This window comes from Chaetomium strumarium (genome assembly GCF_033439665.1).
Source record: "Chaetomium strumarium strain CBS 333.67 chromosome Unknown B0T15scaffold_1, whole genome shotgun sequence".
NCBI lineage: Eukaryota > Fungi > Ascomycota > Sordariomycetes > Sordariales > Chaetomiaceae > Chaetomium > Chaetomium strumarium.
In genome coordinates, this window is record NW_026944429.1 from 6275138 (window position 1) to 6297429 (window position 22292).

General features: G+C 56.0%; 10 protein-coding genes across 10 annotated transcripts; 2 read left to right on the plus strand and 8 right to left on the minus strand.

Annotated features, from left to right (window-relative positions):
- Positions 1–22: 22 nt before the first annotated feature.
- B0T15DRAFT_69156 (armadillo-type protein) lies at positions 23–2280 on the minus strand. Its single transcript, XM_062871217.1, has 3 exons — positions 1763–2280; positions 1157–1685; positions 23–1093 (listed from the first exon to the last, which is right to left on the minus strand). Exons 1-3 carry the CDS (start codon positions 2055–2057, stop codon positions 478–480), a joined length of 1440 nt encoding a protein of 479 aa, XP_062727076.1. The 5' UTR covers positions 2058–2280; the 3' UTR covers positions 23–477.
- A 731-nt stretch (positions 2281–3011) lies between these two features.
- Positions 3012–4668, plus strand: B0T15DRAFT_548703 (uncharacterized protein; the record flags this gene model as incomplete). The annotated part of the gene is made up of 2 exons (XM_062870201.1): positions 3012–4563; positions 4595–4668. Exons 1-2 carry the CDS (start codon positions 3495–3497, stop codon positions 4666–4668), a joined length of 1143 nt encoding a protein of 380 aa, XP_062727077.1. The 5' UTR covers positions 3012–3494.
- Positions 4669–5236: 568 nt separating this feature from the next.
- B0T15DRAFT_521000 (ribosomal protein L6, alpha-beta domain-containing protein) lies at positions 5237–6675 on the minus strand. Its single transcript, XM_062868539.1, has 4 exons — positions 6532–6675; positions 6017–6320; positions 5716–5893; positions 5237–5636 (listed from the first exon to the last, which is right to left on the minus strand). The coding sequence occupies exons 1-4, from the start codon at positions 6575–6577 to the stop codon at positions 5586–5588; spliced, it is 579 nt and encodes a 192-aa protein (XP_062727078.1). The 5' UTR covers positions 6578–6675; the 3' UTR covers positions 5237–5585.
- A 577-nt stretch (positions 6676–7252) lies between these two features.
- Positions 7253–8504, minus strand: B0T15DRAFT_69627 (uncharacterized protein). Its single transcript, XM_062871222.1, has 2 exons — positions 7583–8504; positions 7253–7516 (listed from the first exon to the last, which is right to left on the minus strand). The coding sequence occupies exon 1, from the start codon at positions 8338–8340 to the stop codon at positions 7642–7644; it is 699 nt and encodes a 232-aa protein (XP_062727079.1). The 5' UTR covers positions 8341–8504; the 3' UTR covers positions 7253–7516; positions 7583–7641.
- A 601-nt stretch (positions 8505–9105) lies between these two features.
- On the plus strand, positions 9106–10710 carry B0T15DRAFT_69621 (vacuolar protein sorting-associated protein 26-domain-containing protein). Its single transcript, XM_062871221.1, has 4 exons — positions 9106–9580; positions 9646–10118; positions 10193–10334; positions 10404–10710. Exons 1-4 carry the CDS (start codon positions 9364–9366, stop codon positions 10526–10528), a joined length of 957 nt encoding a protein of 318 aa, XP_062727080.1. The 5' UTR covers positions 9106–9363; the 3' UTR covers positions 10529–10710.
- Positions 10711–10892: 182 nt separating this feature from the next.
- Positions 10893–14633, minus strand: B0T15DRAFT_386291 (nucleoporin Nup120/160-domain-containing protein; the record flags this gene model as incomplete). The annotated part of the gene is made up of 2 exons (XM_062864316.1): positions 10893–13942; positions 14003–14633. 2 exons carry the CDS (start codon positions 14631–14633, stop codon positions 10893–10895), a joined length of 3681 nt encoding a protein of 1226 aa, XP_062727081.1.
- A 214-nt stretch (positions 14634–14847) lies between these two features.
- B0T15DRAFT_69707 (Rad51-domain-containing protein) lies at positions 14848–16565 on the minus strand. The gene is made up of 2 exons (XM_062871223.1): positions 16197–16565; positions 14848–16125 (listed from the first exon to the last, which is right to left on the minus strand). Exons 1-2 carry the CDS (start codon positions 16290–16292, stop codon positions 15166–15168), a joined length of 1056 nt encoding a protein of 351 aa, XP_062727082.1. The 5' UTR covers positions 16293–16565; the 3' UTR covers positions 14848–15165.
- Positions 16566–16838: 273 nt separating this feature from the next.
- B0T15DRAFT_507875 (FAR-17a/AIG1-like protein) lies at positions 16839–17614 on the minus strand (the record flags this gene model as incomplete). The annotated part of the gene is made up of 2 exons (XM_062867674.1): positions 16839–17013; positions 17082–17614. 2 exons carry the CDS (start codon positions 17612–17614, stop codon positions 16839–16841), a joined length of 708 nt encoding a protein of 235 aa, XP_062727083.1.
- Positions 17615–17719: 105 nt separating this feature from the next.
- B0T15DRAFT_69747 (uncharacterized protein) lies at positions 17720–19485 on the minus strand. The gene is made up of 2 exons (XM_062871224.1): positions 19139–19485; positions 17720–19065 (listed from the first exon to the last, which is right to left on the minus strand). Exons 1-2 carry the CDS (start codon positions 19187–19189, stop codon positions 17968–17970), a joined length of 1149 nt encoding a protein of 382 aa, XP_062727084.1. The 5' UTR covers positions 19190–19485; the 3' UTR covers positions 17720–17967.
- A 1859-nt stretch (positions 19486–21344) lies between these two features.
- On the minus strand, positions 21345–22273 carry B0T15DRAFT_507877 (uncharacterized protein; the record flags this gene model as incomplete). Its single annotated transcript, XM_062867675.1, has 2 exons — positions 21345–22074; positions 22251–22273. 2 exons carry the CDS (start codon positions 22271–22273, stop codon positions 21345–21347), a joined length of 753 nt encoding a protein of 250 aa, XP_062727085.1.
- Positions 22274–22292: the final 19 nt, after the last annotated feature.

The window sequence follows — 22292 nt, forward strand, 5'->3', positions numbered from 1 at the left end:
AGCGGAGAGATAACTCCGATTGGATAAAGCAAGAGTGCTGGGAGTGAGGTGGGGTTGGAGTTGCCTTTGGGGACGGGCAGAAGTCCTGCTATATGGCAAGCTCAACACTTGAACTTGACAAATCTACCTATGCTGTGATCTGAAGTGGGTTGGAGTGCTGTATATCACCCGCAACTTGGCTGACAACCCCCCTGATGACCGACTAAACAATCTCAGGTTCGGTAGATTCGCCTGGTCCACGCGCAGCTGTATTCAAGCATCACGTATACAGCCCACAATTCACACATCCCTTAACGTGAGATAGGTAAGGTAATGAGCCATTCTAAAAGTGCCATTCCAGAATGCCAATCAACCCCCTCGCCATGTAACATGCCTTCACCCAGCCCGCCCGGGAAAAGGGGCGCCCAAAAGAGACAAGAAACCAGAAACAAAACAAACGCACATGTCTGCCTAACCCATCCGCGATGGGGCCTCTCGTCACTTCGGATCAAAGCTATACCGCAACCACCCGCCCAGCGCCCGCAGGCTCTCCCACCGGACATTCTCGTCGGCCTCGCCCATGAGCTCCATGATGCGGGTCTTGATGCCCAGCCGCTCTAGCTGGCTCCGCCTTTCGGGCACCTCGCGCACGAGGCAGGCGACGTCGTTGCAGGCGATGGCGAGCACGGCTTTGTCGTTGTCCCACGGCTTCTTCATGATGTCGGCGAGCTTGCGGATGAGCGCGCCGTTATCGTGCTCGAGGATCCGGCGCGCGTTCTCGGCCCAGAACACCGTGCTGCGGTGCGGCGGCGACCAGCGCAGGTGGCCCGAGTTGAGCTCGCCCACGTACTCGTCGAACGTTGTCTTGGTTTTGCTGTACTCATCTAGCAATTCCCGGAGCTGGTCCATGTCTTCGCGGAGATCCGGGTCGGCGAACTGTCTTGTCTTGAGGTTCTGAAGGAGCGCGGGCAGCCGGGCGAGGATCGCGGTTGGGAGGAGCGTGTTCTGGTTGTTCACCAGCAGGTTGAGGAGCGTTGAGACTAGGAGGCGGGTGGTCTTCTCCTTGGGTGAGAGACGGAGGAGCTGGGTATAGAGAAGGACAATGTCGTATTCACTAGGATCCGAAACGGTTAGTCGAAAGGCTGAAGGTGAATATAGCGCCTTCCCTGCCACTTACTCATTCAGATCGTCGCCAATCTCGACAGCTTCAAAGCTGAGCTGCCACATCACCAGTAGCACCCTGTAGAGTAGCTGAAGCCCAACACCACCCCCTAGAGAACCCTCGAGGCCGCTCCTTGCCGTACCCGTGGTGCCACTCCAGAGGCTGGCGGATGAATCACCGTTACCGACACCGGCCGCCGCCCGCAAGATGTCAATCAAGGGTGTTACGGTTTCGCTCCTCTGCTTCCAGAACTGTCGTCTTGGTGCGCGGCCGTAGAGCAGAGCCGAGTACTCCTGCACGCCGATATCCTGAAGCCCAGCATCCGAGCTCTTGGTGAGGGACGATAGGTAGCTAAAAATGACGGGCATGGCCTTGTCGACCGTCGCGGGGGACTCGTCTCTGGACCCGGCCATGAGACTGATCAGCACGATCGAGGTGAGCAGCGGGATCGGGTCTTCGGTGTTGGACGAGTGCGCGAGGAGAGGTAGGAAATGCCGGTAGGGGTCGCCGGTCTCGAGGATAGCTTTGGCTAGTGCCGGAATGCCTTGAATGCCAAGTTCTCAGTCAGTTATCCGGCGAGCGGATATGACGATAGGTCAAGGCAGTTTGGGTGCGACAAACCGTCAAGTAAATCGCTTAGGAGCACAAGTATGTATTGCACCACATCATGGCGCTTGGAGGCTGATTCCAACACGCTCTTCGTCCCTGAGCCACCTACAAACAGGGTGCGGTAGCCGCCCAGATCGGCCTCGACCGTTTGCTTGCGAACATCTTTCTTGACCTTGTCGACAGCGCGGATGCGGGCGAGCTGATCTTCAGTCAAGGTGCCCGCGCGCACGGCGTGATCCCACGGAATCGGCCGCTGGCGAATGTTGTTTTGCAGCGATGCTAGGTATGCTGGCGGATCGAACAACATGATGCGATAGAAGCTTCTGCGCTGAATCCTGAAGCTGGCGATAGCTTATGCAAAATTGTCAGTCTGGACGGTGTTGGATGTTGGAGCACCCCGACACGCTTGGCTACCCAAGATGGCCAACCCCAGTTACGTAGGTAGCGGGGCGCTACATCGAAGCTCCAGCAGCCGTGCCGCCTTGTTACAGCATTCAATACAACATTCTCCATGTTTCATGGACTATCGTACAATTCCAGCTTCAACCCCTTCCAAAAATCCCTACTGGTATCATTCTACGCGGAGTATCGGCCTCTAAGATCGATATCGACATGTTGTACGGAGGTAGGGGTACGTAACGGACGCACGGTTGGTCTCGTATCGGCAGGCAAGGTGCCAAGACATGGCGGTCTTCCAGGATGCATGACCGAGCGAGCGAGCGACAGGGGTTCCGTACCTAAAATGGCAGGGCAATGTGGCCGAGCCGCCGAGGAGAGTTGAGAACAGCAGCCGCTCGGAGCTCCCGATCTGGATTGCGGGCGGACCAGCAGGCATTGGGGTCCCGGAAAGTTCGAGGCTCTGGAGGTTTTACCAACTCAGACGGTACACTACTGTGGGGGTGCAACCCGTGTTGTCATGCAGTACTAGTAGCTTCCGAGCTGCACCTCCTGAGCGAGCAAGGTCGACATCGATGTAGTGTACGGTGTAGGCAAGCGGAAAGATGGCGCCAGGAACAGAAGTACGGAACCAAGCCTTCTCTGGGTGCAAAGCAAAATCCAAGTCATCAAGTCGCTAATCGAAACTTTAGATTTGCAGCCAAGCAAGGGTCGCCTTGTTGTGCCATGGCTGTCGTGGCCGCTCTGTGGGTAAACCTCGAGGAAGTTGCAAAAACCGAGAGGTTGGGCGCATCAAGAGCTTGTTCGGTTTAGAGGAGGTTGGGAACACCAATTGCGCCCGACCACCATGCATCACCTTACCAGCCATCCCGCAGGAATAAATCCCGCCCTGCAGGATTCCCCGCCCATTTCTCTTTTTATCTTCTTGTTCCTGATCCAGGACCTTTTCTCTGGAATTTTCTGGCATCATTCCCGATTTTCCACTTGTGACAACGGTTGACTCCTTCGCACGCCGCATTCCTACCGAGCGTTAGCATCTTGTGTTTACCACCATCGCAATCGCAAGGCTCAGTAAAAACCCCAGCGCAAAAGATTCCTGACGAGAGCTCGCACGAGATTGACCTCAGTGGCAACGGGTAGCGAATCGGGAGGTTTGAGATATTCGACGACACTTGCGGCGACGAACTCAGGGTCAACAAAAATTCGGACGCAATCCGCACGGTTCTGCTCGGTCCGGACCCCGCGCCCTGCTCCGCCCGGGAGCCCTGGTCGCTGGCGCACGGTGTCGGATCTCCACCACAACGGCCGAGCGCGGCTCCGGGAACCACCGTCCCCGGCTTTTGGCAACATGGCGCACCGCTCGTCGGCGCTGAGTATTCACTCGGTACTAGGGATTCTTCTCGCAACATCCGCATACCTGGCTGCTGCGTCGCCGCTGCCTAAGGACGATCTACATGCGGCCGGCTATGGCTACCTCATGCCCCGCCAATGCGCCGTGTACTGCGGTAACAACAACGACGGTTGCTGCGGTGCCGGCTATGTCTGCTACACGGCCGAAAACAATGTGGGGTGTTCGGCAACAGTAGGCGGCGGCTATGTGGTGATCGCGACAACATGGACCGTGACCAAGACCTTCACCAGCTCGTACAGCTCCTTCTTCCCCGCTGCGACAGCTCCAGCGGGAACCGAAAAGTGCGTCCCTCCCCCGGGCTCGGGCCAGATCGCTTGCGGCAATATCTGCTGCGCGAATTGGCAGTACTGCGCCTATGAGGGACAATGCATGGCGAACGTTGGGTATACGACCACGGACGGTGCAGGTGGAGGCGGAGGCGGAGTAATCGTGCCGACGACCATCACCACCGGCGGCCAGACTATCACGACCCAGTTCAGCGCACCATACCGGGTGACCAGCGGCACCGTCACGTCAACAGGCACTGCCGAACCTGCCTCCACCACCACAGGCGCCGTGAGCCCGGGAGGGACGTCAGGCGGGCTGAGCGGTGGCGCCATTGCCGGCATCGTTGTGGGCACGATTGCCGGTGTCGCCCTTCTCCTTCTAATCTGCGCATGCTGCGTTGTGCGGGGCCTGTGGCACGGTCTGCTCGCGCTCTTCGGAATCGGCAAGAAGAGAAGAGATTCGGAGACGATCATCGAAGAAGAGCGCTACACCCGGCGCGGCTCAACGCACTCGCGGCGGGACACCCACGGCTCATGGTATGGCGGCCGTCCCAGCACGGTGGCAGCGCGGAAGGAGAAGAGCAAAGGCGCGGGCCTGTTGGGCCTGGGCGCTGCCCTCGGCACGTTGGCGCTGCTGCTGGGGTTGAGAAGGGATAAGAAGGAGAAAAAGACCGTCATCAAGGAGCGGAGCGACATCAGCAGCAGCTACTACACCGACTCCTACACGGCAACAAGTCCCAGTATGTTGTTTCCCATGTTAATCACTTCTAGAGATCACCGCCGCTGACACTGAGGTCCACAGGTTCAAGGAGCAGCGACAGACGAACGCGTCACTCGCGGCCTAGCAGGGGGCCGAGCGCGAGTCGGGTTACCAGAGAAACACACACCCGCACACGTGTCTCGAGAGCGCCATCAGCAAGATCGCATCGGTCGCCGAGGTGATAACCATCACTCGCGCACATGCGGTAGACTCTAATTCCACCCTCCAATCCACCACAAAGATCACCACGAAGAATGACCACGACGGCAACGCCCAAATGTAGACTATACGCGACCATCCTCCAGTACATGATTTTAACACTTCTCCGGTATATATGTTCTTCAGCCCGTTTCTCCTTGTTTTCACTGGCGTTTATGGAGGCACGGTAGATGCGGAGGCCTAAGCTCTGAATGGAAAGGCATTCAGAGGCACTGGACGGGAAGTTTACGGAGAACGAATGGGAAAACGAAGGACATGAGATGTGGACAGTGCACATGATCAGCATTTACAGAGCGGCGGCGGCGGCATTTTGATCATGAAAGATGAAGTCAGAAGGGGATATGAAGGAGCCTTGGAGGGCTTCATGAATGAAAGATGGATGGATTTCCATAATGCTTGCAATCCAATTTGAGTCCCAATGACCGGCTTGGGGAAATGAAGTTTTCCATAGAATCTCAGCTCTATCCCAACCCATGATTTTCTTGAAGTACCTAGCCATCAACGCATGAGTTGATTCAGAAGCAGCCCTCTAGCCCCTGATCCGGACCCGCTACTCGGGTTCCCCAGACGATGGCTGGCCGGAAATTCGTGATCATCATTCATCGACTGGAAGGGCGTGCCTCGTGAAGGAAGTGATATTGGCAAGCACCCAACACCTTGTGGTTCAGAAGGTTGCCCATTTTGCAGTAGCGACTTTTTACGCTACGAAACATGCAAATGCCGATTGACCCCTTGCCACTCCGGTTGAGACCCATAAAGCACAAAGAAACCCATGGCCGCCCATCACTCCTCGACAAGGTTGCCCTTCTCCGAGACGTACAGACCGTCCAAGAACTGTGGAGCAGAGTTAGTCGCCGTGTTCCCGGCCGGGCTAGCAGTTTGAGGACCGCCAATCTCGAAGTCGTAAACGCACCTTCCGGATATCCTTGTTCCGCACTTTGCAAATTTGCTGGATGTCCGCAGCACTCTGCGAGACGGCCTCGAGCGAGTTACCGCTGAGGACGAGCTCATCCTTCTGGGTCTTCGAGATCTCGACATCCACGCCGGCCTGCATGACGACCCTCCGGACGATCTTCTCACCGATGAAGTTCCTACAGCAGACACAGCAGGTCAGCCTCGGTTCCCACTCCATTGCCATACGGCAGCGTGCGATGGTCCATCACAGCCGACTCCCGCAATTCCATATCCCGGATATCGTCCCAGTTCGCACATACCGGATCTCGACCTCGAAGCAACCAGTCTCGGCGTTCTTCTCCACGTTCACGTTGATGGGAAAGTGAGCGTAGACGTATCTCATCTTGTACTTAAAGCCCTTGGTGACACCAATGATGAGGTTGTTGATGATCGTTCGGACGGTGCGGAGAGCGGCGACGTTCTTGCGGCTGCCATGGTGAATCTCGATGCCGATCACGTTCTTCTTGGGCGCGGAGAAGTTAACCGCGATATGGCTTAGGTCCTTGGTGAGCTTGCCGCGGGGCCCCTCGACGGTGATGAGCCTCGACTTGATCGAGACCTTGACTGTAAGGACGGACCGTACGTCAGCAATTTGGCCAGTTTCGCACACCCCCAAAAGTCACCACGCCGTGTATTTCGCCATGATTCCCAGCCAACGCCCTCTTGCATCCTCCAACCTGGACTTTTCCGTGTAGGTCGCGATCGCGGGTCAAGCCGTTCTTCCTCTCCTGGTTCCTCGGGGGGTTGCACATCGGGCTGACATTGGCAAACGTACCGTTCTCGGGGACCTCGAGGGTCTCCTCACTGTGGATGTAGCGCATCTTCGCGTTGAGACCGGTTGTGAGGAGGGTTGAGGTGGTGGCTTCGTCGTCGAGGTGGACGGAAAGGTCGTATGCAAGCCCGAGAAAAAACGTCGAATTTGCGGCCCCGGATTAATTCGACTTGTGCGCCGATGCGCCTCGAGCTCTTGTTAGGGCAGAGGGGCGTGCGCTACCACGATTGGCTGACAGGTGGAGGCTGGAGCACCATGTGGGGCCGGCTGGCTTGTGCTCAAAGCCTTACTCCGTACCTCTCGCGACTTACAACTCCCAACATCTTTCGGTTCACGCACCACATGATGAGACAGAGCTGATGTAGACTGCGGACCGTCCTGCTCAGGGACCCATACTTGCATTACACCCGGGCATTGCTGAGTTCAAGATGTGTAAAGTGCGTCTCATCATTTTCGTTGGCGCTTGCTGCGCTGCAAAAACACTCGGTGACAGTACCCTCGGTCTTCTCAGTTAGCCCTTATGCCAACGGGGGATCGAATGATCATAACCCTCAATGAACCGGCTTGACGACTACGGTGTTAAGATAGTTGCAATCCTTGCTACCAGTAATCCAATATAAGTTGAAGAGTGCTTCTGCTTGTATCTTTGAGTACATGAGCCGCTAACCGACACCTTGGTAGGAGCATTCTCACACTTGGTAGCTCAGCAAGCAATGCTGCCCCTAAGCCTTACCAAAGCGTTGGAGAATTGCAATGCTTGATTTGACATCGCCATATCCCTGCTTACCTCCCACGTTCAAGGGCAACATCTCTGGACTGCAAGCCACACTTAGACCCTGTGCCCGTCCCCCAGACTGAGGAAGAAAGACCGGACCCAGTCAAGAAACGGTCCTCGAACCCACTCCTTCAGCGCCCGAAAACACGACAGGAGAACATAGGCACCAACCACGTTGCGGGTGTCCCCCATTGCGATAGATCCATACATGTGCTGGGAAAGGTCAGAAACGTGGTTAGGAGCAGGAGATGAGGGATGATGGGGAAAGGGAATACCGACAATTTCTGTGCGAACATCACAGGCGAAATAGAGGTTCCACGCCGAGCCATAAATCGCTATCAAGGGCAATGGTACAATCCAACCGCCATCTCCAGCTGCAGCAGAACCCGGGTCGGTTGCGCCTGCAGCATCCGGAACTGCTCCATGCGGGCATGCCAGGCGGCCGTCCACAAGCCCAGCTGCACGACTCGATCGCCGCCGGCAGTGATGCGCTTAGCTTCGATGGCGACAGCGATCGGCTTGAACTGAATTTTCTGGTAGTCGGTCTCGTTGACATGAGACTTCCCGCCGATCTGGGACTGGAGCGAGAAGCAGGCCTGAGAGATGGCGACATGGAGCTGACTGTCTCGGCGGCACTGAAGAAGGAGGGCGTAATCTACCTTGCGCCCGCCACCAGGCTTCCCGCTATTAGCCAGCTCACGTGCCGAGTTCCAGGTCCTTGCTTCGGAAGAGACTCCGCTCGTGCTAGTCTCCTTGTAGGAGCAGGCATAGAGGCCGTTTCTATCCGGAGCGAACTGCGGAACGCAAGCCTTGACCATGCCCGCGAAGGCAATGGCCTCTGGAACTACAGCATGCTCATCAGGTTGCGTGTCCGGGTCCTGTTGGTCGCCGAACACGAGTCGAAGGATGGGAAAATGGACCCAAAACCCCCCGACCATCCTCATAGTCATCAGACGACAAGGCCGTCTGCTCCACGATGCGTTCCAGTTCGTGGAGCTCTTGGAGCGCTTCAGTCCCTTTAGCCGGGGCCGTGTCATAAAACCATCTGTCACGGACAAAATCCTCGCCCAACAATTGTTCGACGGCCGGTCGGATCTCCCGGGGCATTATGCCTTCATGCGTAGCCGAGTCTTGCACCTTCTTATAGAGCGTGTAGATGGTACTCGGCAGCACCTCGCTAGGTCGCTTTGTGAGGCGGCGGACCACGACGGGCTTAGCGAGGTTTTGTAAATCCTGAGCCGTCTTGACGGGGCTTGATGACCGGTTGCGGCTCGAACGTTGCGTCCATGGTAACGCGACGCCCAGGCTCTCGGTGCCGTGACGGATCCGCTCCTTCGCACCGTCATTTACGCCGTGATCATCGGTGATGCGCTGTCTCTTGCATGGAGATCCGGACCTGAGAGGCTGTAGCGGTGCAGCGCCATCTTCGCCTGGGGGGTTCGACGTCGTCGGGGAAAGGAGGGCCGGTTCGCTCTCGACTGGAGCGAATTGCTGCCCACGCTCTCGCTTTGCGCGACTCGCACCACGGCTCACCTGCCGGGACGGTGTCGAGCCAATTCAAAATGCCGTCCATATAGTAGCGACGACATCAGAAAGAGGGGAAGCGCCGGACAGCTGATTGGGCTTGAATATGGTCGAAATTGGTGAGAAATTGATGGATGATCGCGCTGCTCTAGCGGGAGCAACTATAGGTTCACTGTTTACATAGAAGGTCACACAGTAACTATGGAGGTAGGGCATACCCACTGATTCCACCCAATAAGGGCCTTTGTGCCACTCAAGGTGTGTCGGTCCACATCATTGACTTGCGCCAGGCGCAAGCTATCGAGGTGCCGCGAGCTGCTATCTAATACGTACCTCTGAGCCGGATATCCAATCCAATACACAAACATGCGCTCTTAGACATTGAGACGCCAACACTCAGCGTAATTGCTCTCCAATTATCCCCGCGCCCGATACCGCTTGGTCGTTTATACTGGAGAGATCGCATGTGATCCCGCCTGCAGCGCCATAGTTCACAAGCCCACTCCCAGAGACCAGCTCAGAGAGAGACAGCCGCCATGTCGTACTTCTTCGCGACCCCGGTCGATATCGACATTGTCCTCGACGATGCCGACGAGCGGTCGATGGTTGACATTAAACTAGACAAGAACCGGCGCGAGAAGGCGCCGCTGTATATGGATGGCGAATCGGTCAAGGGCGCTGTGACGGTGCGGCCAAAAGACGGCAAGCGGTTAGAACACACGGGCATCAAGGTGCAGTTCATCGGCACAATAGGTACGGTCGCCTCCGTTGCGTTGGACCGTGCCAGTCAACTGACGGCACATCCCCGTAATTCCCAGAGATGTTCTTCGACCGGGGCAACCACTACGAGTTCCTGTCCCTCGTCCAAGAGCTGGCCGCGCCGGGCGAGCTGCAGCACCCGCAGACCTTCGACTTCAACTTCAAGAACGTCGAGAAGCAGTACGAGTCGTACAACGGCATCAACGTGAAGCTGCGCTACTTTGTGCGCGTCACCGTGTCGCGCCGCATGGCCGATGTGATCCGCGAGAAGGACATCTGGGTGTACAGCTACCGCATCCCGCCCGAGATGAACAGCAGCATCAAGATGGACGTCGGCATCGAGGACTGCCTGCACATCGAGTTCGAGTACAGCAAGAGCAAGTACCATCTCAAGGACGTCATTGTCGGCCGCATCTACTTCCTGCTTGTGCGCCTCAAGATCAAGCACATGGAGCTGAGCATCATCCGTCGCGAGACCACCGGCGCCGCACCAAATCAGTACAACGAGAGCGAGACGCTCGTGCGCTTCGAGGTATGCTCCCAGACTAGCTTGGATTTACAATATATGTATATATATTCGAGCCGCTAACGCAGAGATCGTGACAGATCATGGATGGCTCGCCATCAAGAGGCGAGACCATACCAATCCGACTATTCCTGGGCGGCTTCGACTTGACACCCACCTTCCGGGACGTCAACAAGAAGTTCTCGACAAGATACTACCTCAGCCTAGTGTTGATCGATGAAGGTAGGCTCACCTTCCTCATAGCTTTGCCATCTTCCCCATTGTATCCCTTCCTAACAATGCTCATCTCAGACGCGAGGAGATACTTCAAACAGTCAGAGATCATCCTCTACCGACAAGCGCCCGAAGTCGCCAACGGGCAGGATGGGTTAGCGGCGCCTCCCGAGCAGAGGCAGATAGCAGCTGTTCCAGCGTAAGTAGTAGGCTCGCAGTCGAGCCTGGATGCTATAGGGTACTAGTTAGTAGTATATGCAGTGGGCGGGGAGATGTAGTTTTTCAGCATCGGCGCGGCGTTGGTTCATTTGGACTTCCAAGAGACTCCTGGGTTTTGCATCCATCTGATATTTCGCCTGCTGTATACTGTATACAAGGTCGCAGATTCAGCTTGCCATCTGTGATCCCGTCCGAGACTAATCAAGCAACCCTTTTGCCATTACGCCTGTAACCATCACACACTATTTCCCATCTATGCCGGCCCTCAGATCACCGGACGTACGTACGTTGATCTCATTACAGAAACGCCCTGTCGCTTCTGGAGCACTCCGCCCTCCCCTTGGCCTCTCATGCCATATCCATCACGTCATCCCCAGCGGTCAGCTCAAAATGGTTGTTCTGGATCGCCACGATCCTGTCCAGCTCGTGCTGGTACTGCTTGCGCAGATCCGCTAGCATCAGCAGCCGCCTAGCCGGCAACTCGTGCGCCTTCCGCGCCGAGAACCTTTGCATCTTCTCCATGAGTGCTGCATCCTCCTCCGACACAATCTCTTGTCCATCGGCCGCAGTCTCGGCATCCAGCTTCCGCGCAAGCTCGTCCAGCTGGCCTTCGATATCATCATCTCCTGTGCCCACGTGGGAGTCCTCTTCCCCCGAGAGCACATCCTCCAAGATGTATGCCTCTTGCGGCGTGACACAGCTCAGCGCGTTGATCAGCAGCAGGTACTGCCGAGTTACCTGCGTGTCCAGTGCGTCCTCAGTACCACTGCTGACCTTGTCACCTTCGCCAGCTCGCCGCAGCTTCTGCAAACGATCAAGCAGGATGGCCGCGCCGCCACGGTAGTCGTTGTGGCTGATGCGCCAGGCATACAGGACCTGGTGGTAGGGCACGCCGTTGAGGACGTCCCTGGTGTGCCGGCACTTCTCCACGAGGATGTCGTCGACCTTGGTCTGCAGGCCCGAGAACGGCAGACTAATAAGCTCCGCGCTCTGGCCTGTCTCGCACATCTTTTCGACAAGCTTCCGGAGGCAAGACTTCTGCAATGCCTCGTTGTCCATGGAGAGTAGGGCCGAGTGGGCCTCCTCGAAGTGGGAGATTGCGGTGGAGGCGGCGAAGAGGCGGCTGAGCATTTCCGTCTTGATACCCGCGGTCTCATTGCCGCCCGGTTGGACGAACTGCAGCGCGAGGCGGGAGAACTCCATGACATACGAGTACGCCTTCTGCCTGTCGTACAGACTGACGATATGCGCATAGTAGTTTGGAAGCCCGCTGTTAAGGAGATTCCATTCGGTGTCGTCCAAAAGTCCTGCACTGTGACGCTCCATGTGTTTTATGGATATGCTCAAGCCAATGGCCGCTCTCCTAAAGTAGAAAGCAGCAGTGTCGTAGTCCCTGAGCGCCAGGAACACGCGGCCTTGAACATATGTCGAAAAAGGATCCCGGTCGGTGAAGGGATTGAGCTCCAAGGCGAGATCCGCTCGGTCCTGCTTGAGCAGCCAGCACTGGAGGAGCCAGGTGTAGAACACTGTTGTGCTGCTGGGAGCACAGAGGTCGAGCACCAGATCTGTGATGCTAGAAAGCAGGGGCATATTCTTGCTCTCCGGAAGACCGAAAAGGTGTCCGGTCAGCCCTTCCAGCGCAGTTATGGTGTTGTTCTCGTCTTGGCTGCGCTTGGTTAGGACTGGCGAAGAAGAGCCGGAGCCGCCGGAGCCGCCAGATCTTGCCGCCGAAACGCTCAACTCTGTCTTTGCCATCCACCTCAAATGCTCCAGCCTTCGGAGAGCATCGATCAAGCGCCGATAGACGGAGCCGACTTCGAACCGCGAGTGAAGTGGAGGGGCCTCCTCGCTTTCAATGTCAAACTCCATGTGGACAAGAAGGATGAGCTGGCTGAAGAGGATCTGCCAGTGGAGGTCGACGGTCTGTTGCACGGCACGGACAACCACCTTGCGGCCGAATCCAGTGAAGGGCTCCCGAAGCTCTTGGGAGTTCGCTTCGCTCGTCGCAGTGATCAGATCGAACAGATCGTCGTAAAGCCTCTCAGTCACCATCCGGTAGTTCTGGCCGAGGCTATCGATTACTTGGGCGATGTCCTCATCTGTGACTGAGGGCCAGAATCCGGCGCGGTCCAGAAAGAGTTGCATCCGCTCGCTGTCAGATCGGGCCGAATCCTCATATAACTCTGCCCTCAAAGCAGCTCTGCTGAGCTGGTACATGCTGTCGGAGAAGCTTCCCACAAACCCCAAGCCGGCGGACACCAATGCTGCGACATCTTCATTGCTTTTCTGTGGTGATTGGAGGTTGTGGTAGATGTGATCTAGTTCGCTACACTGCCTGACAGCAGTGATCAAATCAGCGCAGGCAACCCAGATCATGCCCTCCAGGGGGTCAAAGACCAGCGAGAGAGCCTCGCCCCTTTGCTTGTCGAGTTCGAGCAGGAGGCGCCAGAAGCGCATCCACTGTGTCTCACTTGTGTTCCTGAACTGATCATAGTCCGCACCGCCTGCTGAACTCCGCTCCAAGGTTGTCGTCGATCCTAAGACGGAACAGATGGACTCTACGATGCTCCTGCCAGCTTTTGACGCGGTTTCTTTATAGGTGCCCAGCCCTTTCTCGTACATCGCGAGCGCCGTCTCGAGGGTCGTTTTCGAAAAGCGGCCAGGGAAGAAGATGAGTTCGAGCCATTTCTCGGTCGAGTCCGTGGGGTTCCAGGGCCCTGACGCCCGCACCGCTGGCACCGTGTTCTCGACGTAAACCGCCTTCCAGCCGTCGCCAAAAGGCGCAGCGCTATTCCGAGCTTGCACCTGTAAGCGATGCACACGGTAGCTGGTATTGTTCTTCCACAGGGCCCACAACTCGGGCCCGTCCGGTTGTTGGGTGACGGTGAAGTCGGCCAGATTCCACACATCCAAAGACGACGGGCTTGGTGGTATCAGGTGGCTCTCTGGAAAGCAGTCCGCGACATGTATCGACCCTTGGTCGTTCGCCTTGACTTTCCAGAACTTGAACTCGCCAGACCCGACAGGTGAGTAGGTCACGACAAGGCATTGGCCGCGGCTGTTGTCCAATATCCGAATCAGGTTACCCTCGGAAGGATCCACCGTCCACTTGCCAACCTCCTGCGGGTCCCGCTTGGTGTTCAAGATATCGCCAGTATACAGAATTTGGCCTGTCCGCACATCCCATACCCTCATCCGATGATCTAGGCAGATGGTGAATAGAAAAGCGCTGTCCGAATGGCCCATAGTTGTAACTGCTGTCGAAGCAGCTGCCGTCAACTCCATGTTTATCTTGTCGTACCGGATGGTCGGGTTCCGTTGGAAGGGAACCAATCCGCGGAGACTCTGGCCCCATCCTGCGACGTTGTAGATGGTCTCCTTCCATGTCGCTCCGTTCGCTGTTGATTGAAACCCGGGATTAGCATCCCCGTTGACGGACAGTTGGTCTGAAAACCTACACTCATTGCCCTTATTCCTATCGAATTTCAGGATGCCGCCATCGTGCATCGTAATGAGCAACTGATTTGGGTTGACGACCGCTAGCCTGTGCGGGTGCTTAAACCCAAAGCCAGGCGGCGAGTACGGTTTGCACAGGTCGCCTAGCCCGCCATCGGTGGCACTTCTCTTCCGGAAGTGATCCGGGCGTAGCGTGATCGACCACAGCTGATTTGAGTGGTCGACCACATAGACGCAGAGCGCATCGTACTCCTCAGGGTCGGCGAGGCCAACGCATGATGTGCGGATCGGAGCAGGAAATCGGAGGTTAAGTATTAGTGGCGCATCGGACTCTCTCTGTTGCTTGCTGACGTCGGCTGCACGGAGGCTAAGAACATTGCCGTTATCGAGGACGCGCCATAGGAAACCCCGTGGTGAGCTGTGATGTTTCCGGTAATAGATAGATGATGCGGTCGCTAAGCTTCCGGACCGATACGCCTTCTCGTCGTCGGCTGAGGCACCGCTCCGACTGGAGCTCGACCGTCCGTAGGCGCTCTGCGGCGCGACACGGACCTGAACGGTTGATGACTGTGATGCAGGTTCTAAATTGAGTCGCGTCTCCTTGTAGAGTATCTCGAAATCGTTGGATGCCATTTTCTCCCCATATACAGTGCGCAGGCGACAACCGATGGATATGTGAGGACGTCGCGTGTACCCGAGATACAGACGCGATCTTGGGTTTCGAGGGCAGATTTCTGGCTGCTGCGGTGGATTTGGCGGGGAGCTAGGATGTCTGGGTTGCATAACCTTGCAGCTGGAGGTGAAGCTCAGCAACAAGCACAGACCACTCACTCAGCTTCAAAGCGTTGCTTGGTGGAGCCCGCTCATCCACAAGCAACCATCGTCAACGGTCAAACAATTGACGGGACCTTGCAGCAGGTGCATTTCGATTCTAAAAGAAAGACTTCACAGGAATTGAGTGCGCTGATACGGTCAGTGTTTTTGCCACGTAAAACAGCCATTACTTCATATAACGCCAGTCCCCCCATGTATGCCTAGCTCATACGCCCAAGTCGAAGCACAAGGTCCGTTTCTACTGCATCATCCCTCTAAGCCAGATCATTCGCCATACATGCATCATGCTATAAATAACCAGTGGGTGCAACTCGAACTTGGTCCCAGTCTTCTACTCCTTCTCCATGTCCTTCGGGGCCGGGTCCCCAATACCGTCTTCGTTGATGGCAAACAGACAATCGCTTTCCGGCAAGCAAGGACTGTCGTATATCTTTGCTATTCTCGTTTCACCTCTGCCTTTCTTCAGGCTAATCCTTGTGGTGCTGGCGTGAGCGATGATGTTGCCACCAATTGGCTTCTTGGGATCCGGGTTGAACATGGCAGACGGCCCACCGTCGACCTGGGCCACCACCTGGTTCGTGATGACAACGGCAATGCCAAACTCATCGGCCAGGCGCTGGAGCGTGCGGAGGAACTTGGCGAGATGAGTCTGTCTCGAGCTCAGCTCACCGCGACCCAGGAAATCCGTCCTGTACAGAGAGGTGGCCGAGTCGACGATCAGCAAGCTGAAGCGAGTTTCGCACATCATGGCCGCCGCCTGATTCAACAGTTGCAGCTGGTGATCTGAGTTGTAAGCACGCGCATAGGCAACATTGTCGAGGACTTCTTCGCCCGAAAGACCGTAACGGTTGGCAACTGCGAGGAGTCGGACGGGACGGAAGGTGCCCTCTGTGTCGATATACAGGCATTTCCCCTCGCCACCGCCCATATCGAACGGGAGCTGGCAGGTCACGGCTAATGTGTGGCAGATCTGCGATTTCCCTGTCCGGAACTCGCCAAATAGCTCGGTCACGCTGCCAGTCTCGATGCCGCCTGCGAGGAGGGTGTCGAGGTTCTTCGAGCCGGTAGTGATCGAGATCAACTCGCTGCGGCGCTGGTGCATCTCGGTCGCTGTGGTGAAGCCCATGGGGACGAGTTTGGAGGCCTCGGCAAGCAATTTGCCTGCCTTTTGCGCTGAAATACCATTGATCTGCTCGAGCACTCTCTGTGGTGTATAGGCGACAGATTCGACGGTATTGAAGCCCGCCGCGACGATATTTTGAATGTCGCGCTTGGTAATTCCGGCAATGCCCTTTGGAACCAGCGACGTTAGTATACTCCTATGTCATGAACCGATGCACGTGTGCAAACTGCGCTCCTTACCTCCAGCTTCGCGAGGGGCGTCGGCGCGCCAGGCCCTGTCTGTCCGCCATCCTCGCCATTGGCTGGATCGTCGTAATACTCCTCTTGCGCGGCCATTATGAAATTCCGAGTTCAGATAATGGTGCGGGTTCGTTGCGTGTGTTGGCAATTGTGTTGTTTGAGACGGGTTGTGAATCTGTGAAATCACACTCGGTTTGACTTTGTTGACTGAGGGAAAACCGCGGGTCATTGACGCGTTGGCGCGAATCAACAAATGACGCGGAAACCCGTGACCACTTTTGGGGCTTGCCGATTTTGGTTTCTGCCTGGCAACTGGCAAGAGGTGCCGCTACAATCTGCCCCAGAAGCCTCGGCTCTGAGGTCCGAGTCCTCAACCTTTTTTTGATGTGAACAAGCCATTGCCGCGACACGATGTATTTTTCATGAAAGGAAAAGAGCGGTTCTGCATTCTGCAGTTTTCTTTTTTATTCAAGCAGTGAGAACGCTTATAGATCACCTCTTGAAATGCAAAGGGGCGTTCTGTGTATCCTACTAGTAGTAATCCAATGTAACGGTAACGCAACCCCCCGCCCCCGTTCCCCGGATATGATACACCAAGGCAAGTCAAATCATCCATCTCTCTAAATCTAACTCTCGTCTCGTCTATTGCATCTTCTTCAGAGGCTTGTAAGCCTCCCTCTGAGCCTTCTCATAGCCGTTCACCCTCGCATAAATCCACTTGAGCGCCGAGGATGACACGGTGAGCAGGGCCGCAGAGAAGGTAAAAAGCAGTGCACGCTGAGAAGTGGACAGCAGCGCAAAGATTGGGTAAGGGTACCTAATATGTAGTCAAGTCATCAACCGGTGAGATCGTGAGACTGGTTCCGCTCCCAGGAGACGGCTCACCATCCGTTATGTCGGTAGCAGAGCTCAACCCAGTACCAATAGGCAAAGGCAAAGCCTGTGCTCAGGGCCATGATCGTGTATGCAGGAATGGTCCATGGCGGGCTGAACAAGATGAGGTCGAGGGCCAAAAAGACAGCGGGAGCAAAGTGAAATCCCAGGTCAGGGAGTAGATCGAGCTGGAGATCGCCCTGGAACAGCAGCTGGGGATCAATGAAGCGGATGCCCCAATATAAGATCGTAATGACAACTTCCAGCGGCGTAGCGACCACAGCGACGGCGTTCTTAGCCCTGAACAACGCTGGGCTCAGAGTAAGATCGGCGAAGATGCCAAGCACGAAGGACAGCAGCGATATTGCCAACCCAATGATGGTCAGGAACTGAAAGTGCCATCCAAAAGCGATCGAGAAGGGGGTGTCCCAGGCGGTGAGAAAGTAGAAGTTGTAGCTGAAGGAGACCGCTCCAAGGATATGGAGCAGCAGTGAGAGGGACCGTGAAGGTGAAGTGAGTCGCTGAAGAGGATGAGGAGGCACCATTCTAGAAAAAAGAGTGTTGTTGTGAAAGGGGCATAAGCAGCACGCAACAGAAATGTACCAACAAAGGCTCCAAAGGCTCCAAAACAGCTCTCGTGGCACCTGGGGAATGATGCCGAAAGTGAAAAGGTATCGGTTCCGACGACGCGTAAACAGCGGGTGCCAAGAATAATGCGACGGGATCCCGGATTTTGACCGCTACCGACGGACCCACGATGTTACCTCAACTCAAAAGACATCCTCGGAAATATAAATCAACGCAACCTTGCTGTGTAGTGAGTGTGTACAAGAACGAGAAGAAAGGTCAAATTCGTTTACTTAACTAGGTATACAGCACCGTGGGACTAGTAGCTCCCCTAACGTGCAGGCCAACCACCAGACTTGCGCAACCTTGCCGACGACCCCGAAGCCTGTCCATTTTGCTCCGACTCTTCGAGCTTTGCCATCCCCCTTGGCATCCCTAGAGCCCCTGCGGGAAGAATCTCGAACCCATCATTGACCCGCCTTGAGGACCGATTCAAGTTCAAGTGTAGGTCCCCGGGGCCGAAGGTCGGTTCCGGCGCAGACACCCCCTGACCCTGTGCGCCCGGCCCAGGCGTGTCGACCTGGGAAAGCAGCGAGAACCCGCTCGGCGTCCGGGCGGGTGTCGCAAAGGGGTCGGAAGCTGCTTCTGCTTCGGAGCATCGCCCCAGCGGAGGATCGTGCCCGGCCCGTACGCCCTGGGTAGTCCTCGCCATATAAAACCTCGAGCTATGCGACGAGGACGAGTAGCTCCTGCCGCTTGTGCTCCGTGATTGCGAGTCCACGGACTCCCTGGACGAGGATTCCCAGCTTCGCTGACTGGGCTGGCGCGGTTCCTGTCGAGAGGAGGAGGCGGGGACGTATGTCTCGTAGAGCGGTTGCTCCGCCGGTTGGCCTTCTAATCTTTGCAGTGTATTCTGGTCTAGTCCGCCGGCCGGGCGCGACGGCTGTCTCCTGGCTTTATATGCGAACCGGGAGAGGGGAGGAGCGCCAGACTGTGGGCGCTGCGTGGGATCATGGTCCGTGAGTTTCTGGGAAACAGCAGCGGCCGATGGCGTTCGCTTGTCTCCCAGACTCGTTGTCGTTACCAGCACTGCCTTCTTCTCGTTCCCTGGGTGATCTCTCCGCTTTTTCTGCGAGTCCGAGTCCCTGCCGGCGATAGAGGTGGAGGAAGTAAGCTTTGCCGATGCCGTCTCATTGAGTGATGCAGGCCTAGATATCCATATGCCGTCGACCTCAACGCCGCTTTGAATCGCACGAACACCGAAGGGAATGTTGTTGGTCCGCTTGATGGGGAGCCCTGTCTTACGCATCTCCTCCACCCGCGCCCGTTTCTCCTCATCCAGCACCTCTTGCTTCTTTACCAGTCTGTTATTCCACCACAGCTTGCCAAGACCTGCGCAGAAAACAGCCACAATCGCCATGGCAAGCACCTAGGCAGCGTTGTCAGCAAAGATGGCCTTGCATTCGGTCGTTAAAAGTGCGTTGAAGGTTGAAGGTGCATACAAATGTCATCTGCTGCCATAGCTCCCACGAGGTGAAGAAAGTGCCGGACATTGTCCTCGGAAATGCCGTTGCAGGCGCAGATCTGGATGAGTATGTTGGATACCTCACGCGCCGCCGGTGACCGAAGGCAGGCCGCCTCCGGCTGATGACCGATTCGACAATGGCACAGCAAATTCGAGGCTCCGAATATGCCAGCTTATGGGTACCGTAGTTCGGGGGCAGATCTGCTTTCAGGGAACCGTGAGGTCGACAAAAAAGGACGTTGAGCGCGGTATGGTCCGTGAAATAGGAGATCAGACCGAACCGGGTCTTGAAAGTTGACTCAGGGCGACCTGACAACCGAACTCCTTGTTGACAAAGAAGCTGCGCGCCGTTATAGCTCAGCTAACTGAAAAGGACTTGATTTGCTGTGGCTATCGCAAACGGCCAAGCCCCAATAATCCGATTTCCTGGGCAGATACGAGTGTGTAACGAGTGACAGCAACCTCGTGATGGTGCACCGTTACAGAAACGAGCTTCTTCGGCCTTCGACCAAGCCGGATGGCCGCATTGGCAGGGCTGATGATCCCGTTAAAGGTCCATGAGGGACTACCTGAAGAGCCCAGTTTGTGAGACGCTGAATCGAGCAATAACCGAGATGTCGGTCATGGATAATGCGAGATCAGCCGGGCTGTCCAAGCCTGCTCACTTGGTGGAATAACGTTAGGGCAACGACAAAAGGAAAACCAGTGGACTGACGGTGTGCAACCTGAAGAGGGCACCACGGGCCGTGCCTGTGTCCGTCCCAACCTCAATGGCAAACAGCGACAGCCAGTCATGAGATCCGACAACAGGGGGTCGGGCGGACCTGAGTGGCCTTTGTATGCCTGGTAATATGAAGTCCTCTCACGGATACTGACATCGGGGGACGCGAGATCGGAGAAATCGACCCACAAACCGCAGTGATCACGGCAACGTGACGCTCAGCTCAGATGGGTGACGACTCAGCGTCTTTCGATCCTGTCTGTCCGGCTCAGCCCATTCCCATATCTGCTACATTAGGTTGAGCCAGCTCTGTGCGCTCGGGCTGTTCGCATCCAGATAGCCTATGCACCGGTGGAGCGTCCCTTGCAGGAGTCGGCAGGCTAAATCGAAGAGCAAGTTACACGACGAGGAACAAGCAACCGGCTCTCATATTACATTCGAATTCCCGGCCAGCCGGGTGACCCTAGTGTCTCGCAGCCGCTGTGGCCAGCAGCATTCATCATCTCTTCAAGATGATGGCGGTGAGCTGAAGCTGGGCAAACGTCCCGCAGGTGCCGTATGGAAACCAATATTGCCATGTTTCGGGTGGACGCCGTCTGTGAGAACAGGAGAGATGCGGTTCGCCTGGTGTCAATACCGTAGTGTAGATCGTGGTGTTGCTCCAATATTCGCGCCGTCGCCATCCAATTGGAGCGAAAAATTGCAGTCGCATTCATCCAGATTGCAGACGGCATCGAGTTGCTAATTTTGCAACCAGCACAGCCCGGCAATTTTCGGCTCCCTGTAACGGCAAAAGGATCACGACCTTCCTGTCTCAACCATGCCCTTCCACAAGGTAGTAAACGATGAAGACGAGCGTGGCAAGCTCGGCGAGCTGAATGCCAAGGAGAGCTGAGTGAAGATACGTAAGGCTGGAAGCCCTAGCGGTCATGACCCACCGTAACGGTCTGGCTTGGCAAGATCACCAAGTCCACGACGACTCCACAGCAAGGGTAAGCTGTCAGATCGTTGGCCGGTCAACGAGCAGCCTGTCAGAGCACCAGACCAGGGTGCTGGGCACAAGGGGCAGACCATCATGGAAAGGGGAAATGCCCCCGAGCGGTGAGAGCATTGCTACGTTGTCTACACTAAGGTTAGTACGCTTGATCTACGCGGTTGGTGCGAAGGGGTCGAATGCTCAGTACATACAAACGATTCGGCCGGGATGTCCGCACCTACAAGGGCTCGCTCAAGTCTCACGGCGATGCCGCGATCGTGCTCATCACTAGCAAAAGGGTAGTGCTACCAGGTCTTTGTCTAATCAACCAGCACTATTTGATGCACTAGGCAGGTAGAACCACCACCAGCAGAACGTAATCATCTTGATCTGTCTGAACCTGAGTAAGTCCTGCAGGCCTTTGCGCACAACCTCCTTTCCCTCCAAATCTGCACCGAGGGTCGACAATATCACCCTCCCAGCCGCCTATGCACCGCGCCCCTCCTCTTGAGCCCCTGTTTCCTCGTTCGATGCCGCATCGTCCGCCTTTTCTTGAACTTTTGTCTCCTCGTCCGATGCTGCATTGTCCGCCTCCCCGCGGAGTGCTTTAGAAATTCTCTGCACGAATTCTTGGGGACTCTTCGTCAAGTAGAGCTCCGAGAATGTAAACGAGCACACGAACGTAGGCACCGGTTGATCCGGCTCTCCAACGTCCTTGAATCTGTGGCCGTCATGCTTGTGCTCATGGCCACCGTAGACCTCCAACACTTCCTGGTCGAGGTCAACGACATAAGCCCATTCGCAGAAGAGGCTGTCATTTGCAAACCCCAGCCGAAGCTGCACCGGAAATTTCTTGGGCTCCTCCGCGACGTCCTCAGCACCATCCTCTTCTGCGGCTTGGGTCGGACGGGCAATGATGCTCAAGATGCGGGCCGAGGTTTCCCTATCCAAGGTGGGATAAAGCTCCTTCACGACGTTCGTGCGGAACCCCCAGTCGAGACCCTGGTCTCTAAGGTTCTGCTCAAACGCTGCACACTCGTCCCGGATGGCTTCAAGTTCTTCCGCTGTCGGGTAATAGACGTGATCCAAGCCCGCCCTCAACCTCTCTATGTTGTGGGCCACGGACAGGAACTTGAAGAGCCTGACGCCTTGCACCTCGGGGTACCCATCAAATTGGCCGTACTGAGCAATAACCCATCTTCCCTTCCAGAAGACACTGCAGAGCATTGTAAGCCAACATCGCCCGAGAATATAAGGAACGGAAAGAAAAGAAATAACAAGGCAAGAGAACAAGAGACAGGAAAGAAAACAAGCATATCGTCCAACTCGTGAGATGAAAGAGTAACCAAGCTGAACTCGGTTGATACACTCGACAACGAAATACCTACTTACCAGATGAGGTGTCGGGTACCCATGCTGGTAAGTGATCGACCG

Coding starts and splice junctions, on each gene's coding strand:
- B0T15DRAFT_69747 (XM_062871224.1), bottom strand. CDS start 19,189: ATGTCCGGCACTTTCTTCACCTCGTGGGAGCTATGGCAGCAGATGACA. Junction 19,066..19,138: donor TATGGCAGCAGATGACATTT/GTATGCACCTTC, acceptor AACGCTGCCTAG/GTGCTTGCCATGGCGATTGT.
- B0T15DRAFT_69156 (XM_062871217.1), bottom strand. CDS start 2,057: ATGTTGTTCGATCCGCCAGCATACCTAGCATCGCTGCAAAACAACATT. Junction 1,686..1,762: donor CCTAAGCGATTTACTTGACG/GTTTGTCGCACC, acceptor TTGGCATTCAAG/GCATTCCGGCACTAGCCAAA. Junction 1,094..1,156: donor ATTGGCGACGATCTGAATGA/GTAAGTGGCAGG, acceptor TTCGGATCCTAG/TGAATACGACATTGTCCTTC.
- B0T15DRAFT_69627 (XM_062871222.1), bottom strand. CDS start 8,340: ATGACACGGCCCCGGCTAAAGGGACTGAAGCGCTCCAAGAGCTCCACG.
- B0T15DRAFT_69621 (XM_062871221.1), top strand. CDS start 9,364: ATGTCGTACTTCTTCGCGACCCCGGTCGATATCGACATTGTCCTCGAC. Junction 9,581..9,645: donor GCAGTTCATCGGCACAATAG/GTACGGTCGCCT, acceptor CGTAATTCCCAG/AGATGTTCTTCGACCGGGGC. Junction 10,335..10,403: donor CCTAGTGTTGATCGATGAAG/GTAGGCTCACCT, acceptor TGCTCATCTCAG/ACGCGAGGAGATACTTCAAA.
- B0T15DRAFT_69707 (XM_062871223.1), bottom strand. CDS start 16,292: ATGGCCGCGCAAGAGGAGTATTACGACGATCCAGCCAATGGCGAGGAT. Junction 16,126..16,196: donor CGCCCCTCGCGAAGCTGGAG/GTAAGGAGCGCA, acceptor CTGGTTCCAAAG/GGCATTGCCGGAATTACCAA.
- B0T15DRAFT_521000 (XM_062868539.1), bottom strand. CDS start 6,577: ATGCGCTACATCCACAGTGAGGAGACCCTCGAGGTCCCCGAGAACG. Junction 6,321..6,531: donor CCTCGAGGTCCCCGAGAACG/GTACGTTTGCCA, acceptor CCGTCCTTACAG/TCAAGGTCTCGATCAAGTCG. Junction 5,637..5,715: donor GGAACAAGGATATCCGGAAG/GTGCGTTTACGA, acceptor TCTGCTCCACAG/TTCTTGGACGGTCTGTACGT.